Source organism: Netta rufina (genome assembly GCF_964035555.1).
Source record: "Netta rufina genome assembly, chromosome: 3".
In the NCBI taxonomy this organism is placed as follows: domain Eukaryota; kingdom Metazoa; phylum Chordata; class Aves; order Anseriformes; family Anatidae; genus Netta; species Netta rufina.
The window spans coordinates 94510654-94527337 of NC_140125.1; the positions used below are offsets into that span (position 1 = coordinate 94510654).

Genomic DNA, 16684 nt, shown 5'->3' on the forward strand with positions numbered 1-16684 from the left:
TTGGGAATCTAAGAAAGGAAATTTATGACCCATCTTTTTGGTTTTGCTACTTAGAAGACTGAAAAATCATAAGAGAAATCAAAAAGAAAGAAATATTCCATCTCTATGTATACAAATTAAAATAACTTTTAAATTTCTTGTTGATGAATTTCTGACTCTTTTCACAAAATTAATAAGATTTTTTTTGATAAAGTCCCAGCTTAATAACTTTAATAACTTTAAGACATAGACATAGACATTGTGGTACAATTCAGCAAAGAACATTCATAATAAGCAGAGAGGGTCACCATGCTCTTTTATACCATTTTTTCAATATTATTAAAAAAAAAAAAAAAAACACCCATGAAAGTGTGTTTGCATGTCCATTGCAGCAGTTAAGGAACTAAATAGGTTTGCTTTTTCAAAATCGTTTTACTTTGAGATGTCTAACAGTATAATAAATTTACACTTTTTTTTACAGGCATCTAGTTGTACATAGAACTGTAACGAAGGTTTTGTCTTGTATACTTACCTGGTTCTGTGAATGTGGTGTCTGTGTCCAAAAGTCATAGGTGTACACTAGTCCTGTGATGTGGTCAGGTACAGCTAGAAAGGAAGGCAATTGTTTGTTTTCTTTCAGTAAATCAGAAAGACTGGAAAGTCTGTGGCCTGTCAGGACTGTAATGTTGGACACAGACTCATTGGTCCTACTCTAGATGAATTTTTGAGTTCCTTGTTCAAGGCCAAATTAGAAATCTTACAGTATAAAAAATAAATTGAACATACATTTTCCAAGCATTTTTTACCTCTTTTCCCCATTTGGTACTATGTGTAGTTGCTGATTGTGTTGCTTGGAAATGATGGAAAAGTATTGAATGCTATTTGTTTCTTTTATCACAAGAAATTTGTTCAGTTATTAGGAAGTTGCAGTTTAATATTCAATGATTAGTTTATCATCCTGAAACTCTTTAAGTTTAATTTAAGTTTAATTAAAAGTTTAGAGTCAATTGAGTTGTCTTTCCATAAAAACAAACCAGTTTAATAAAAAGAAATACATTGGTGGGCCTGCAAGTCAGAACTGAAGTTGAAGAAGATATATGCCAATGAATCTAGTATTATCTAGGGAATCTAATAGCTAAGTCTGACTTTTTAATCCCATTTGCATTTCTTCAGTATAACTCAGGTTCTCCTCCTGAGAATATAGTTTGATCCTGTGTCCAATGCATATCATCATTCTCAAGATTGCCTGATGTAGGAATATACCATATAAGTAGCAAATCTTCAAGTGTATGCAGTTAATGAAGCTGTGGTAAAATACAGGAGCTCATATACTAAATGAAATATTGTGCTGTAACTGCATCCATTTAAAAGGTGTTTTTCCACTTCTGGGTGCAGCTTAAAAATAAATTTTTAAGTTGACTGGCACCATTTGACATAGTAGCCTTTATCTTTTCTTTCACTACACTGCCACTCTTTGGGTAACAGGTGTGCTTGAAGTGGATCTTCAGTTGATTCTGCTTAGACATCCTCATGAGAGGGCCCCTCAGCTGTGGAGCTTATTTCATTTTTCCCCTCAAGCCTGGATTGTTTGTGTTTGTTCTGAAGTCAGTCATCTTCTGCAGCCCCCTAGGGAGGGCAGGTTTAGATGCATCAGCCACAAAACAATGAAAGATTTTGAGGAGCAGGTGGTTTTTGCTATCCAGTAGTCAGCAGGTATAATCTGATATTATATTTTAAAAATATATATCCAAAAATAGCAATGGTAATAGTGTTAAAATACCTGGAACCCTCTTTAACGCATGCTGCAGAGCAGAAAAGGAGACATTATAAATACAGGTGCCATATCTCCTGGCAAATAATCTTATTTACAAGGGTTTATATGGTAACAAAATAAAGGATATTCAAATTAAATAATAACAAATGTAGAACTGCTTACATATATCTTCATCATATTGTATATTAAATTGTTGAGCTTGAAACTCTGGCAATAATGTCACTTACATCTGGTTACAATTCAAAAGATTATTTATAATAAATTAATTACAGCACTTGCTAAGTCTTACACACTTCACTCCTAATCTTTCATACACTATGTATTTTAAAAACAGGGAAGAGACACCTGGGAATTAATACAACTGTACTTGATACTTTGTGTAAGCATTTTTTGGTAAGTGATTTTACTAACCATCTTTCCTTATGTCTCCAATTCTTTTTTGAAAAGATTAAACCCACAACATCTTGTATATGGTATAAACCTGATGCATACATTCCCAATGGAATTAGTAAAACATTTTTTTAAACTTGCATATTTTTTAAAAACTTGCAAGAAAGTATTATTTCCTAATTCATTCACCTTGCCTTTCCCACCCCACCCCAGTAAGATTTCAACTGTTCTTATTTGATACTTTTCTTCCCATTCCTTTGAATATTTATTTATTTGTTGATTATTTGTCTATATATTTACACTCTTCCTCACTTGAAGCTTGGTGTAAATTTCAAAAAGATGAGCATAAAATTATTTTAGTATTTTTAATTTCTTTGACTGTTTGGACAGTGAACCTGAAATCTGATAGCAACATCTTTTCATATTTTTTTTCTCGTGCTTACAGAAGCCATTCTGGCATGTAGCATGGCAATATTGCAGATGTTCAGGGATGAAGGCCTGAAAAGGCCTGCTGTTGGGAAGAGTGAGCAGTTGCAAAACTGCACATAAATACTGTGTTAGAAGGCAGATGCTGCCATGTGATGCTGGAGGGTGTGTGGAAATGGGCCCCCACCACCTAACCTGACGAGGAGCAAGACAGGACACCCTGTCTTCTCCATACCTTCCCTCTGCCAGCCTGTTTCCTCCCCAGATGAGCAGAGCCCAGGACAAATGATGCCTGAAGGGTGGCTATGGTGGGATGAAGCACAGCAGTTTCCACAGGGCAGGTGTTGGTGGGGTGGGATTACACACATTACTTAGAACCTGTCGCACTCTGCCTCAGCCAGGCAGCTGTTGGTGTCACCAGTTTTAAATACAAAGTTGTCTCCTGCATCAAACAAAAACATGGATGTCACTTGGTACACTTCTCTCAGAAGGGAAGGGTTCTCTGTAGACAAGCATGGAAAGAGCAGCTCTTCACATAACTGCATGTCCTCTGTTGGATTTCCTCTATATCATTACATTGGTTGTCCGTAAATTTCTCCGTATGGGAGCTAATTTAGATTATAGCAGGTCAAACCAAGCAGATTTAAAATATGTGTGATTCCAGTGTTTAAAATTGCTTTTGTATTTTTACAGCACTATCACATACCATCTTCCCAGCATGTTGCATGTTATCTTTTCCCTTAGTATATAAAAAAGCCTTGGCTCTAGGGATGATGTGCTATGCTCTTTAGTTTGGGTTAGTCAGATTTCTTTGTAGAAGGATTGAGTGAGAAATACAGTTACTGTGGTTTCTGCCTTGACCTCTTACTGAGGAGAACACTTGAGGTACAGCTGTCTTTCAAAAACTAAGCCCTGGTGGTGGTCTGAGCTTTTTAGAAGCTTTCTGTGCATGCTCCTAGGACTGACAATGGAAAGAAAGTCTTCATCCTTTTTCTCAAATCCTTATTTTGGAAAAAAAGAAGAAATGAATTCTGAGGTCATGTCACTGTCCACCCAACTGTTTTAGTTACCATGTTGCTGCAGTAAGTTCACCTTTCTGACTTTCAGAGTATTTAGTAATTGCTCTGTGCTGACTGAATTTAAGATATTTTTCTGTCTCCTATCTTTGAATCAGACCAAGCTTCTTTCTAGAGTTCAGTATATAGCGTTATTAAGAATGTTTCTACTGTGTTTATACTAGAGCTGGTGTTTGCCAAGACAGTCCTTACTTCAATGAGAGCTCATGTTTTCTTAATTATATATTGCAGTAAATCAAAAAAATGCTCCTTTTGCTTTAAAAACTAATTCTTGTCTCATTTACAATCAATTTGTACAGATTATCACCTAATAGGATTTTTAAAAATTGTAAAATGATTCAGCAACCATAAAAGAAATGACACTCAACAAACATTTGTAAGGTATTTTAAGACTTCCCATCTTTCATTGTTCTTTGCTGTGCAACATGGGACCAAGAAAGCACAGCTGTAGCAGGGCTATATGAGTCAGTCACACAAAACGGGAGTAAACACATCTGAATTTTGCCATTCTCACCAACAAAGAGGCTTTGTCATTATCCTTGACAAGGGGGCTACAAACTTACACCATTGGGTTAGCAGGAGGCAATGTGGTTCCCACATGGCATTGTTAAAACAGAAGTTGTGTAGTTACTATACACAGCTTGTTAATTTCATTTACAAGCAACATGGCTATAGTAGACCATTGATCCTGCCCTAGGAGCAATTAGTAATCTTGTTAGTAATCAAAGTACACCTTCCCAACAAACAGCTGGAGAAGAGCGGTGACAGTCATACTCCTGTCCCTGCTTTCTTTGAAGGACACAGGTTTTCCCAGAGGAAAATCAATCATATCACATCCTTCCTTCCTAGAAGCCGGTATAAATATCCAGTGTAAAATCTATAAAGATTTCTTCAGTAATGTGTGGCTATACCACTCTCCCCACAGCTTGCTATATGTCCTGTTTATATATTACAAATTCCCTTATACATATCTCCTTCAAGTGACAACTGTAAATAAGCACAAGTCTCTGGCAGCCAGGATTCACTCAAAATTAAATTCAGGGATAGAGAGCTGTCAGCTAACTGACTTCTGTGGCATTATGGCTGTAATTTGAATGAATCACAGACCACGGCATCCATTGTTCTGAGGGCTGGGAGCAAGAGGGGTAGAATAAATTGGGGCAAATATCTGGAATTTAATACAGGTTTCTAAGGGTTTTTAAAACATCATGCACTGAGCTTCAGTGTGGTTACTTAGTGTGGCTAACAACATTTCCATGTAAAATGGAACAGTCTTTGGTTACAAGCCTTCTTTTCTATAAAAAGAGAGAAAGAGAGAAAGAAAGAGAGAGAGAAAGAGAAAGGAAAAGAAAAAGAGAGAGAGAAAGAGAGAAAGAAAAAGAATGAATACAAAACTAGATGAAGTTTATTTTGCTCTCTTCTAGCAAGAATTAAAATATCTGGATTGAAGTTTCATAACAGTTGCCTATGCACAATTTACACTGTGGGTATTGGCAGCTTCTCTTCAGATACTGAGGAGCAAGATGTCCCCCCTCCCTCCCACACTGCTTGTAGAGAGCAGTGCCCCATGCTGATGATGCCAGGCAGATTTAATTGTGCATGCTCAAAGAGAAAAATGACATCCACGCTTGGGTTAGTGCTCTCTGTGGCAAGCTGACAAATCCCCCAGCTGTCAACTAACCTCAAAGGCAAGTGTACGTGGCTCTAGCTTATGTCTGCTTGCATTCTGCCCATAGGCATTTATAAGCTGAAACTCATATTGGCTGCAACACATTCAAAATGTTACTGAGAGAAATGTATAGTCTGTTTTATGTGTTCCAGTCTCTAAGAGTGACCCACACAATTAAGGTTTATTTTTCAGACAGACTAGAAGCAGGTAAACCAACCTCTTTTTTATTATTTTTTTTTTAATGTGGCAAGTGAAAGGACATAATGTTTATAGCTGTGGATCTGGCTAAGTTGCCAATTGCTTAGAGAAAATCACATTTCTTCCTTCGAGTCAGATGGATTATATTTATATTTTTATGCATTTGTCGGGGGGGGGGGTTACTGTCTGCCAAAGAACTGCATGCACACAGAATGGTCTTATGTAAGTTCCAATATGTATGGTCAAATGCAAAGAGGCATGTGGTGTTAATGCAATATTGGAGCCACGGAAGAGAACTTCTGGCAGAAGCATTATCACTTGTGGCGCACTGCAGGCTGTCCATCTAAACCTATCATTACCTGGCACCTATGCTCTAGTGAAATAATCAGACCAATCTACAAATGGGCAAAAAGCCATCTCAACAGATGGTCACGACTGTAGGTAACCAGGAAACCATGCATATACATTAAATATGGGTTCAGAGAACACAGATCTTATCTAGGAACATCAAAACAGCTGTCAGTTTTGAGCTTCTCCATATACTGTTGAGAACATATGCCATACCCATCAGAACCCACATAGGGTGGACTAGAGCCAGCTTCCACAGTTCTGCTGAACCTTGCAGGAATTGTTTGGTTGGGCATGGTCTCTGCTATAGATTAATCTCGTACTTTACAGTGAACTTTGAATTTTCATCAGAGAGACAAAGAATGAAGTTTTAGGATGCAGTTCCATCCACCTGATCTACATGCCTAGCTGAGATACTGCCTCACCTTAATTTTCGGTGATTGAGAGGGCTATACAATCTACGTGGCATAATTGCCTAAGTTTAAGTGGACATTGATAGAGAGAGGCTTTAGATGTGTGCAGGAAAAAGTCTGATATGTTTACACTTTGAATGCTATAGAATATTGGAACTGGATATTAGAATATAAGGAAATGCTGAAATACTTCTGTCAGCTAAGGATTTAGTTCACCAAGCTCTTCTGATACTAAGCAGCCAGTAATAATTCTCTTTTTTTTTGGAACAGTCTGATATTAAAGCACTCAGCTAGGAAGTGGGAATTCCTGGGTTCTTGGCCTCTTCAGTACAATAAACTGGAGATCCTGACCCCATGAGTCCAGGTGAGCAACTTTCACCATGCTTTGAAGTTGAATCCTAGCAACTCCCTGTCATAAGGCCACATAAGCACAAAGTAGCAGCAACTTCAGAAAGCTCCTCACTACCAGGTATGCTCACAGACTTAATGCTTTCCCATATATACAAGAAAGCACGAGAACAATGTCTCTTTTAGTGCCCAAAATTAGTTCGTATGTATCTAAAAGAAAAAATAAAAGGGCTGTGTTCACATCTCCTAACTCCATGTAATTCACTGGATCTTCTGTGCCCTACTGGCTGTCTATGGGTTTTCTGAAGCAGCTACTCAGTAGAAATTTCAAGCTAATTGGTGCTTAAGCTACGTAAATATAGCCCCAAGACAGAAACCTCAGGATTTAGGGGGGATAGTCTAGCTTCAATAAATCTGTGCAAATTTATGGAGCCCTAAAGCTCTTTTACTGATTCTGGGAACTGGGCAGGAGGCAGAAGTGCCAGGGGAGTTCAAATCCATCTCCTGTTGCCTTTCTGCTACCTGCTAGGCTGAGTGCAGGAAGAGAGGAATGCAGAATGGAGAATACCTATGTCTGTGAATGTGAAGCTCTCTGTTGGCAACAGTTTCAGAGAAAATTACAAGCCTGAGAGAGAGTGTTCAGGCAGTACAGACTGAGATTTTCAGGACCATGGGACCACATTTCTGTTCTTGTCTATTCAGGTTTACTGTAAAGAGGTGGTGGTCCTTAAGGTAATATATGATTCTTTTGACTATAGGATCTGTCATACATGTTATCTGAAACCTCTCTATATAGGCCAGCTATAAATTTCAGGTATTGTTGCCTTGGGATCCTTAGCAAGCACTTTAAGAAATATACAGAAAATAACTGGAAGATAAGCATTTATATTTTACAACTTCTTTTACACTGAATTAAAATCATGGAAAGTTTGATGACTTAAATACAAAATGCTAACAGGTAGTTGTTTGTCTGTAGAATATGGTACCTTAGTTTTACCAACACCATGTGGAGAGTAGTCTGTCCTTCACATGATACATATAGCTAGCTTGGATAAGGAGTGTGAGTAAGTGTGAGTATGCTATAAACTGTCATCCATATAAGGGACCAAGTGTGTCTTATTCATACTTCAACATTGTCAATATGAAGAATTATGATTATCATTTTTGGTTTGAGTTGCATAAATCTGCATTTTTAAGGTAGTTTGCCTTTAACATAAATTACTTTCCCCTTAACTATGGAGTTAGAATGAAATTCAGCTGTCACAGATAAGAGTAATGATATTTATTAATAGTGCAAATCATTCATATACATGGAAAGAACTTAAACTTGCAAAACACATCAGGACAGGAGATCACAGTCCTTAAGGGACTGATTTATCCTTGACTTCTATGAGCCTTTGTTATGCTAATGATAGATAGATATTCCTGAATTCTGTTGCCTCTGTCTACGTCTTACCCTTTGATTTCTTTATTAACTCTCCTCCCTTGTCACTGTGTGATCTTTTAAATTCAGATCAGGTTTTGCAGCTTGCGCCATATTTTGCTGCTTTTTACAAGAAAAAAAAAAAAAAAAAAAAAAGGTTTCTAACATTTCCTAGCTTATGTGCATTCACATTTTTGCCATACTTCCATGCCAGAACTGCCCCTGGGTGAGCTGTCACTGGTTTGATTTTGATACTGACAGCTTTCCTTTGTTCCTAGCACAGTCAAGGCAACTGACCTAATTAACCGTTCCACACCCTCATAAATAAGCATTGTTGTGGTAGTTTGGGATAAATGTGTTCATGTAATTTAGAAAACTAAGGGTTTTACCTTAATGCTTAATTTGCTTTGGGGCACTTAGATGAACATTGTGATTTGCTGGTGTCCTAGTTCTGTCCCCCTCCCAGCTCCTACTGTACCCCCAGCCTGCCCACTTGCAGAACAGTATGAGAAGCTGAAAAGTCCTTGGCTTAGTGTAAGCACTGCTCTGCAAAAATTAAAACATCAGTGTGTTATCAACATTATTCTCAGCCTAAATCCCCAACACATACCAGCTACTAAGAGAAAAATTAACTCTTATAATAACTGAAACCAGGACAGCTGGTCCTGGGTGCTAGTGACTTTGCTAAGACTGTAAATCCTCAGTATTTTTTAAAGTCAAGATACATGTTTAGGTGAAATGTTGTGGGTGTGGGTGGTTAGCTCACCTACAGTGGTTGTTTGCAAACACTGACCACCGTGATGTAAGCAGATGGCACCCTTAGTATCATTGAATCCAAAAGCTGTTTATAGCTAGCTAATAATGTCTTTAAGGATATAAACAGGAACAATATATATATGATAATGTAGATAATGAGCTATAAGATTCCTAAATTAGAGAAAAACTAGTAAGTACAGCACATTTCTCATGAGCTTATTTTAATAGAAGGAGTAGGGATTTCTTTCTAAAACAACATATTACTACAGTGTATAGCTACTTCATTTTTCTTTGTTCAGTATAGGTATGTCTTGCAACATCTTGTACTCTCTCGGGACTAGATATATATGAAACATCTGCAGCATAATTTTGCTCAAGTGCTAAGCTCTGAACTCAGCTACAATTAAATATTCAGCAGGATACTCTGTCTCTAGCTAGACTCATGTAGCAGTTATAAAAGATTAATTCAGTGTTATGTTTCTGTTTAATGAAGAGTTGAAAAGAGCATTTCTTTTCAAAATTTCAGATTTCAGGTTTCGAGGTTATGATTTTTATTATGCTTTTTTAAAGGGCATGTAAGATAAATGATCTATATATAGTAATTTAATAGATTTTTTTTTCAGGATTCCCAGCATTTTAATTACAGTTCTCCATACACCTTATTGTCTTTTTCTTGCTCTTTTAAAATGCATAGTGCATATTTCTTAACAGGGAATACAGTAAATAACCTGTAGGAAAATAAAAGGCACTGTATAATAGAATGGTGCAGATTTGCAGGTCTTGCTGTATTTTGTTGTTGTGTTTTTTTGTTTTTTTTTGGGGGGGGGTCTTTTAGTAAATGCTAAGATTATAAATGATATGCACATCTGACCAAGGAATAGTAGCTTTGAGGTAGTTTCTGGTAGAAGTTCATTTATACAACATTCTAAAAGCAGCAACACAGAAAGTTTAAGTTTATGTTCTTTGCAGGTCCTTCTTTCCTTTCTTCTTCCATTCTTCTTCCTTTCTTTTCCCCCCCACATCTTACTCTTACAAAATTTATTTTCATTATTAATGAAGCTCATTCCTAGCACTGCTGTGGAACCTGAAGGGCAAACTCAATCAGCTAGTTTGAAGTTCTAATCCTTGAAGAGCCAGTGTGAATAACGGATGATATTAAGCAAGGCATAGTAAATGGTACATGTTTTGATTTTGCTGTAAATGTGACCTGATTGATCCTATCTGTGTTTTTCCCTCTGTGTTTTACAGAACACGTTTCTCTAGAACAATGTATATATCTTATTACCATTAATGTTAAAACAACAGAAAAATGTGCAAAAAGATTTGAAGAATGTTGTGATCAGAAAGCTATCATCTGGTTTATTAGAAAATTAGGGATTTACCCTTAATTATGATTCTGTTACAAATGCCACATATTATGCTGTATAAATGTGGTTCTCTTCTGAACTGAATTGTTAGGATTTATTCCAGCTGCACTTCCTAGAAATTTAGAAGTAAAATTATGACTAGGCCTACACTCTCTTAGAGCACAAGGTCAGCATCATATCATTCAACAGATTGCCCATACCTCTGATTCAGTATTGTAGGAAGAAAGAGGCTTAGTTCTTTTGTGGGGTCTCTTTGGGATTGATTCCTAAGATTAAATAAAAAACAGTTGCAGAACTGTCTGAGAACTTCTCCTGTTTCTCCAACCCCTCCTCACTCATACCTGCCTCAGGTCACCAACTTCTCAACTATTCAACACAAGAGTTGGGCTTTGTCTTCAAGTTTTAGTTGGTTTCATAATTCAGGTTTACCAGATGTTCTCCCTTCCTACAATAGCACCTGCTGAAGGGGCAAATCTATATACAATATCCTGGGCACTGAGGAAGATGGATGAGAGCTGCACAGTCACAAAAATGTCTATTGAAAGGGTCCATTGAAGATTTTCTTCACTCCTACTGACAACAGTAAACAGTAAATCAGGACAACTATGGCTTTGTTTGGCTGAGTCTTGAATCTGTATAGCCTGTTCCAGGTTTGCACTATCCATCTAGTGAAAGACTTCTTCCTCATGAGAAGCCCAAATCTCCTCCTTGTCTGCACCACTTTGTAGCTCTCCTTCAAGTACTTGCAAACTCCTCTGATCACTGTTCAGTCTCCTCTTCAACAGACTAAAGAAGTCCACATTCCTGAGCTTCTCCTCATATACTCTAGGCCACTGACTACCTCGGTAGTCCTCTGTTGGACTTTTTTCAGTTTCACCACATTCATCTTAAATTGGCAGGCCAAACTTGGATAAAATACTCTAGGTCAGACATAAGCAACACTGTGTAAATTGGATACCTTCTATTGAGCTGCTGGCTGTACTCCTCTAATGTAGCACTGTATGAAATATACCTTATTTCCAAAGGAGAACACCCTATATTCAATATTCAAACAGGCATCCACTAGATCATCTTCAGCAGTGCTTTGACTCAACCTGTAATTTCCCAGCCTCTAAAAATGTGTGGGCTTGATTATTGCAGCATATGTGCAGAACTCTGCACCTCTTCTTGTTGGCCTGCAAAAGGTTTCTGTTGGCCCTTCAAGCTTCTCAAACTCCCTGTAAATTGCAGCTCTATTTTTCAGTGTGTCAGCCATCTACAGTTAGAATTATCTACAAATTTCTTACACCTACTTTGCTGACAAAGCATTTATTATATGTCTGACTCCAGAAAGTTGGTAAGGATTAGGAATAAGTAAAGTCTAGGTTCCATCTCACTGTTTGTCTGGTCTCTAACTTGGCTAAAAAGTGTCATTTGTAAAGCAGCCTGGATAGTCACCCATCTGAGGTGACTGTAGCAGGTACTGTAGCATTTTCAGATCCTGGCATGCCTGTCAATGACAGTTGCAAGTTGAAGGATGAAAAACTGAAGGGTTGAAATTCAATAATATTTTCTGTTTTGAAATACTAGTTAACTATTGCAGAACTTACTGCCAGAGGGATGATTAATGCAGAGGGCTCTTATTACTATGATCAGCACACAAGGAGCTGAAAACAAAATGAAGGAAACAAAAAAAAAAGGGAATTCTGACTAAGACAAAGGTTGTAAAATAAGTTAAAATTACCCAATATTATATATTTTGTGTCAGTAAGAAAAGGATATTCATCCAATGTTCTGTTTACTGAGACAACAGAAGCTTGCAGAGTTGATACCCTGCAGTCTGAGAATGGGCCTATTTTATATAATTGAACAATTTTATACAGTAAACATAGCATTTTTACTCATGAGTCCTAAAGAGAGCTCCTTTCAGAAGTGGTTTAGTAGATATACAGAATAACTAAGGACATTATTCAACGATGATAAAATTCAGTAAAAGAAATGGATGTAGAATTTAACTTCATAACACTATAATTATTGGTATGTTATGATTAAACCATCCAAACAAATGCATCCAGTGTAATTTTTCATGCTAAGGTGCATCAGCAGATGGAATCTGTGTTTGGAGTATGTGAAAGTTACCAATGCTGTCTGCCTAAAAATATATCAGGTATTTATAATTTGATAAATATGATTTTGAGCTGTTTGAGATTGGTACCTTTTTATGTGAAAGTGCATTTGCATCTTGTTTACAGATATATCCTTAGCGTCTACTTTGTCTTTATGCCTTGTGTACCTTACATGTTTTATTTTGTGTGTATATCTTGTTTATGGCCATCTTAAGTATACATGTAAGTTTGTCTGTCCACATATTATAGGTAGCTTTCCAGCCCACAAATACTTCAATTTCATATCATTTGTGCATATAGAAAGATCATATTTTATCCTACAGGTGATAATGTCGGGAAATTGACCCAAATAGCATCTATGTAATTTCTGTTTTGGGTTATTTGGCAGTTCAGCCAAAATACAAAGTTTCAGCAAGTTTTATCTTTTACATTTCAGGATTATAATGACGAAATTCGTCAGGAGCAGCTGAGAGAGCTATCATATTTGAATGGTTCTGAGGATTCAGCACGTGGACGGGGCATTCGAGGAAGAGGGATCCGTGTGCCACCTGCAGCTCCTTCAAGGTGTGGTAACCTGAACTATTATGCTAGTTGTGTTAGAAAATTTAAACAATGACAAAACAAGCATAGAGGTTTTTTGTTTTATTTTGTTTTGGTTGGTTGGTTGGCTTTTCTTAAAAAAAAAAAAAAAAGAAAAAAAATACACATTATGGTCAGTAAACCAAAAGGTTTTTCTTCTAAGAACTTGTGCAGTCTATATAGCTCCAGGCTCTAAAATCTACAGCCTATAGTCAGGGTATACCAGCAACAGGCTGCAAATCACAACAGGTTATGAAGCCACTAGAAGGATATGTCTAAGAAAAAGTATTGTAATGCTGACACAGAATCAGTATGGTCAGTATCATAAAACCATTGGTTTTATAAGCGTTCCGTTCCATAGTCAGAGAAGGCCACATAGTCTGGATAACACTTCATTTATTACCAAATCATGACTTATTTTTGTGCATATTATATGTATAATGTTATATATATATATATTGCATTGAATTTTATTTTTCATTTGTATTATCAGTTCTATATGAATTTCATTGATATCATCTAAAAGCATTGATATATGAATGTTTCCAGAATTCTTCCAACTACTTTTTAAATATATTGTTGACAGAGAGCTCTGCTTGTTCAGAAGACCTGTATAATGCACTCCTCCAGACCCATTTTTGACCATGAATCCTTAAAATTTGCCACCTAAGTTAAGTTATCTAGCTACTTGGAGGCCTCCACAGAGATCATTTCAAGATGGGTCCTAGGAAATCCACTTTTATTTTGGAGGAAATAGACCTCCTGATTTTAAGCACACAGATGAGTCATTCTTCAGTAATTGAACTGGCTGATCTTACCTATGGTCTTTCTTTCTTCCCTGAAAGTGTTTTCCCTCCGTTTTTGAATGAACTTTTTTATCCATGTATGATGCCATGTATAGGATTTGTTACAATTGGCATTCATGACCATCTTGTAGTGGAAGACTTTTGGGACTCAGAAACCACTCTTTGTTACACCTAAGATCTATGAAGGGCTTACTAATAGTGATGTTCAGAACATCACTGCACCAGACTGCCAACTTTTAAATTAGATTCAAAGCATAATCAGTGGTGTGCTGGGCTCCATTTCTTGCAGAACACCCTACTGATCCAATCAGTAGGACAGAAAGTAGTATTGTGGTGTCGTGGTTTTACTCTGCTGGGCAGCTGAACTCCACCACAATCACTTTCTCATGCCCCCTCAAAGACAAAAAAAAAAAAAAAAAAAAGGAGCAGGGGGGAGGAGGAGCAGGGGGAATGAAATGAGAAGGGCTCAAGGGTTCAGATTAGGACAGGGATAACACTCAACAATTATCAACATGGGCAAAACAAACAGCATAAGGAGATTAATGTAATTTCTTACCTATTACTAACAGACTACTGCAGTGAGAAACTAAAAACAGCTCTGCCCCAACCACCCACTCCTATCTCCTCCCCCCAAGCAGCACAGGGGAACGGGGAATGGGGGCTGAGGTCAGTCCCTAACACTTTGTCTCCACCACTCCTTCAGTTACTCTCTGCCCCTGCTCCATGTGGGGTCCCTCCCACAGGATGCCTCCTTCCCCAGCTGAGCCTGCGGGGGCTGCCCACAGGCAGCAGTTCTTCAAAAACTGCTCCCACGTGGCTCCATACCACAGGGTCCATGCCCCAGGAGCAAACTGCTCCAGCACGGGTCCCCCATATGTGGGCAGTAGAAATCCCAGAAGAATATTAAAATAAAATGGAACTGAAACGTTTTAAGTTAAATATACTTGCGTAAAGTTACCTCCTGAAAGTTGTAGTAAAATAAAGATGATCAAAAGCTAACACCATTGGCTTGATTGTCTCAGAAGAGAGCTGATCAGGGCTTATACAGCTGAGGGAAACCCGAGTTGCATTCACATCTCTGGACCTGGCTGTTAAGTGTTGCCAGCATCACATATGGTTGTACTGGCCACTTGCACAGTCTTCAGAAACAGTAGCACACTCAAAAGCGTACTACTCTAAAAGGAAACTCATAGATTGCTTCCCTGACATATTGTCCTTCTAGTTTGGCATACAGTATAGTTACAAGAGCCTCCTTTTAAGCAAGAACAGCTGCTGCTGTTTCTTCTGACATACCAATTACTATGGTGCAGTGGGTACAATATAAATAAATGGGAGGATGCTAAACCCTTCTGTGCTTGTTTGTATGCAGTGCTGTCTCTGTACAGTTGGGAAAGATGAATCCCATGATGTCCTTTGCTTGTGCTGATCTAAATTAGACAGGAGAAAATGTCCTTACTCTCCTTTTATACTGTTGTTCTGCTTTACTGTGCTAGTTTCTGCCACTGAGCACCATCTTATGTTCAGACAGATTCTCCCACCCACCAATAAACATGTGAATGACAGTGATGACTGCTCTTGTACTTTGAAAGCAACAGAAAAAAGTCCTCACTTTCTTCTTGTTTTGGAACTACTTCAGAGTGACTCCACAAAACTGAATTACAATGATCCAGGATTTCATTAGTACAAGTAATATGAGGATCAGGTGTAAAAAGTACTGGACAGCTTAGAAATAATGCCTTTCCATAACAGGAGTTCTGCTTGAGATACTGCCTAAAAGGGCTTGATATTGTAGCTGCCAAAACCTCCGAGTTATATGATACTTTAAATAGTAGTAAAAGTATAAGAGCCTTTAAAGTGAGGTAGCACTTGCATATCCTCCCTTGATGTACACCTCAAAATGATCATCTTTTTTTGCTGCCCACAGGGGCCGTGGGGGTGCGATTCCTCCGCCCCCACCTGGACGAGGTGCCCAAGCCCCCAGAGGAGCACCAGTGACACGTGGAGCACTTCCCGTCCCACCAGTAGCGAGGGGCGTTCCTACCCCTCGAGCAAGGGGTGCCCCAGCAGTCCCAGGCTACAGACCACCCCCGCCACCTGCACATGAGGCATATGAAGAATATGTAAGTAACTGTATGCATTAATAACAGATGTAAATCAAAGTGGTGAAGTTCATGTACCTCTGAAGTTGGAGACTCTAGTCCAATAATTCCTCTGCCTCTACTGCGTACCTCCTGCTGGTGAATTACAGCCTAGGTGATATAATGTGGTCTCTTGGGTGATTGGCATTTACAGAGTTTTTCACAGCTTAGTTTTGGATATGAGAAGGTCATGCTGGTTAGCTTTCACTATATCATGTAAAAGCAACACAGACTATAATGTAGTCTAAAGACAGTATTATAGTTGAAAATCACTGTTTACTGTAGGCAAGTTCTTAGGAATAACAAATTATATCCTCAGTGAGAAACAAAGATATTTATTTTGTTCTTCTGAATCCTTCTTATTGCATAAATATATATAATGTATATTTATTTGTACTCATAATTGTGTTACAGATACATAACAAATAGAAACTCACTTAATTTTCATATAAACTGATATAATAATGCATATTTAGCAAGGAGCGATATTAACTGTCACCTTTCCTTATGAGGTGTTAATACTAATTATGCTGTAAACATCAAAGCTTTCAAGCCATCCTTATTAATGTTCCCCTCCTGCAACTATCACCATAACAACAGATATTCAAGTAGAGGAGAAGGTACCATCAAATATAGTGTCTGACTTTTTCCTGAAGTAGCAAATCCAAAGGTAAGATGAACATCCTGTCCACTCTGTAATTCTGTCACTATTGAGAGAATGCAATTTTATCCAATCAGCGGTCTTCCTGGAACAAAAGAAATTGAAATAGAAATTAATCACTGTTGGTAAAGCTTTACCTGTTTATATTTGTAGAATATGGGTTAGATCACAACTACTTCAAATCAGGGGCACACATTCTGTCAATGACAAAAATCACAGCTGAAAAAC

General features: G+C 37.8%; 1 protein-coding gene across 1 annotated transcript in view; it reads left to right on the top strand.

Annotated features, from left to right (window-relative positions):
* Nucleotides 1–16684, top strand: part of KHDRBS2 (KH RNA binding domain containing, signal transduction associated 2) — a gene marked incomplete at both ends in the record, with an annotated part of 354308 nt that overhangs the window by 222421 nt on the left and 115203 nt on the right. Inside the window, 2 exons of the mRNA XM_084285229.1 lie at nucleotides 12709–12836; nucleotides 15582–15777. Coding sequence (XP_084141355.1) covers nucleotides 12709–12836; nucleotides 15582–15777 — 324 coding nt within the window. The remainder of the gene's footprint in view (nucleotides 1–12708; nucleotides 12837–15581; nucleotides 15778–16684) is intronic.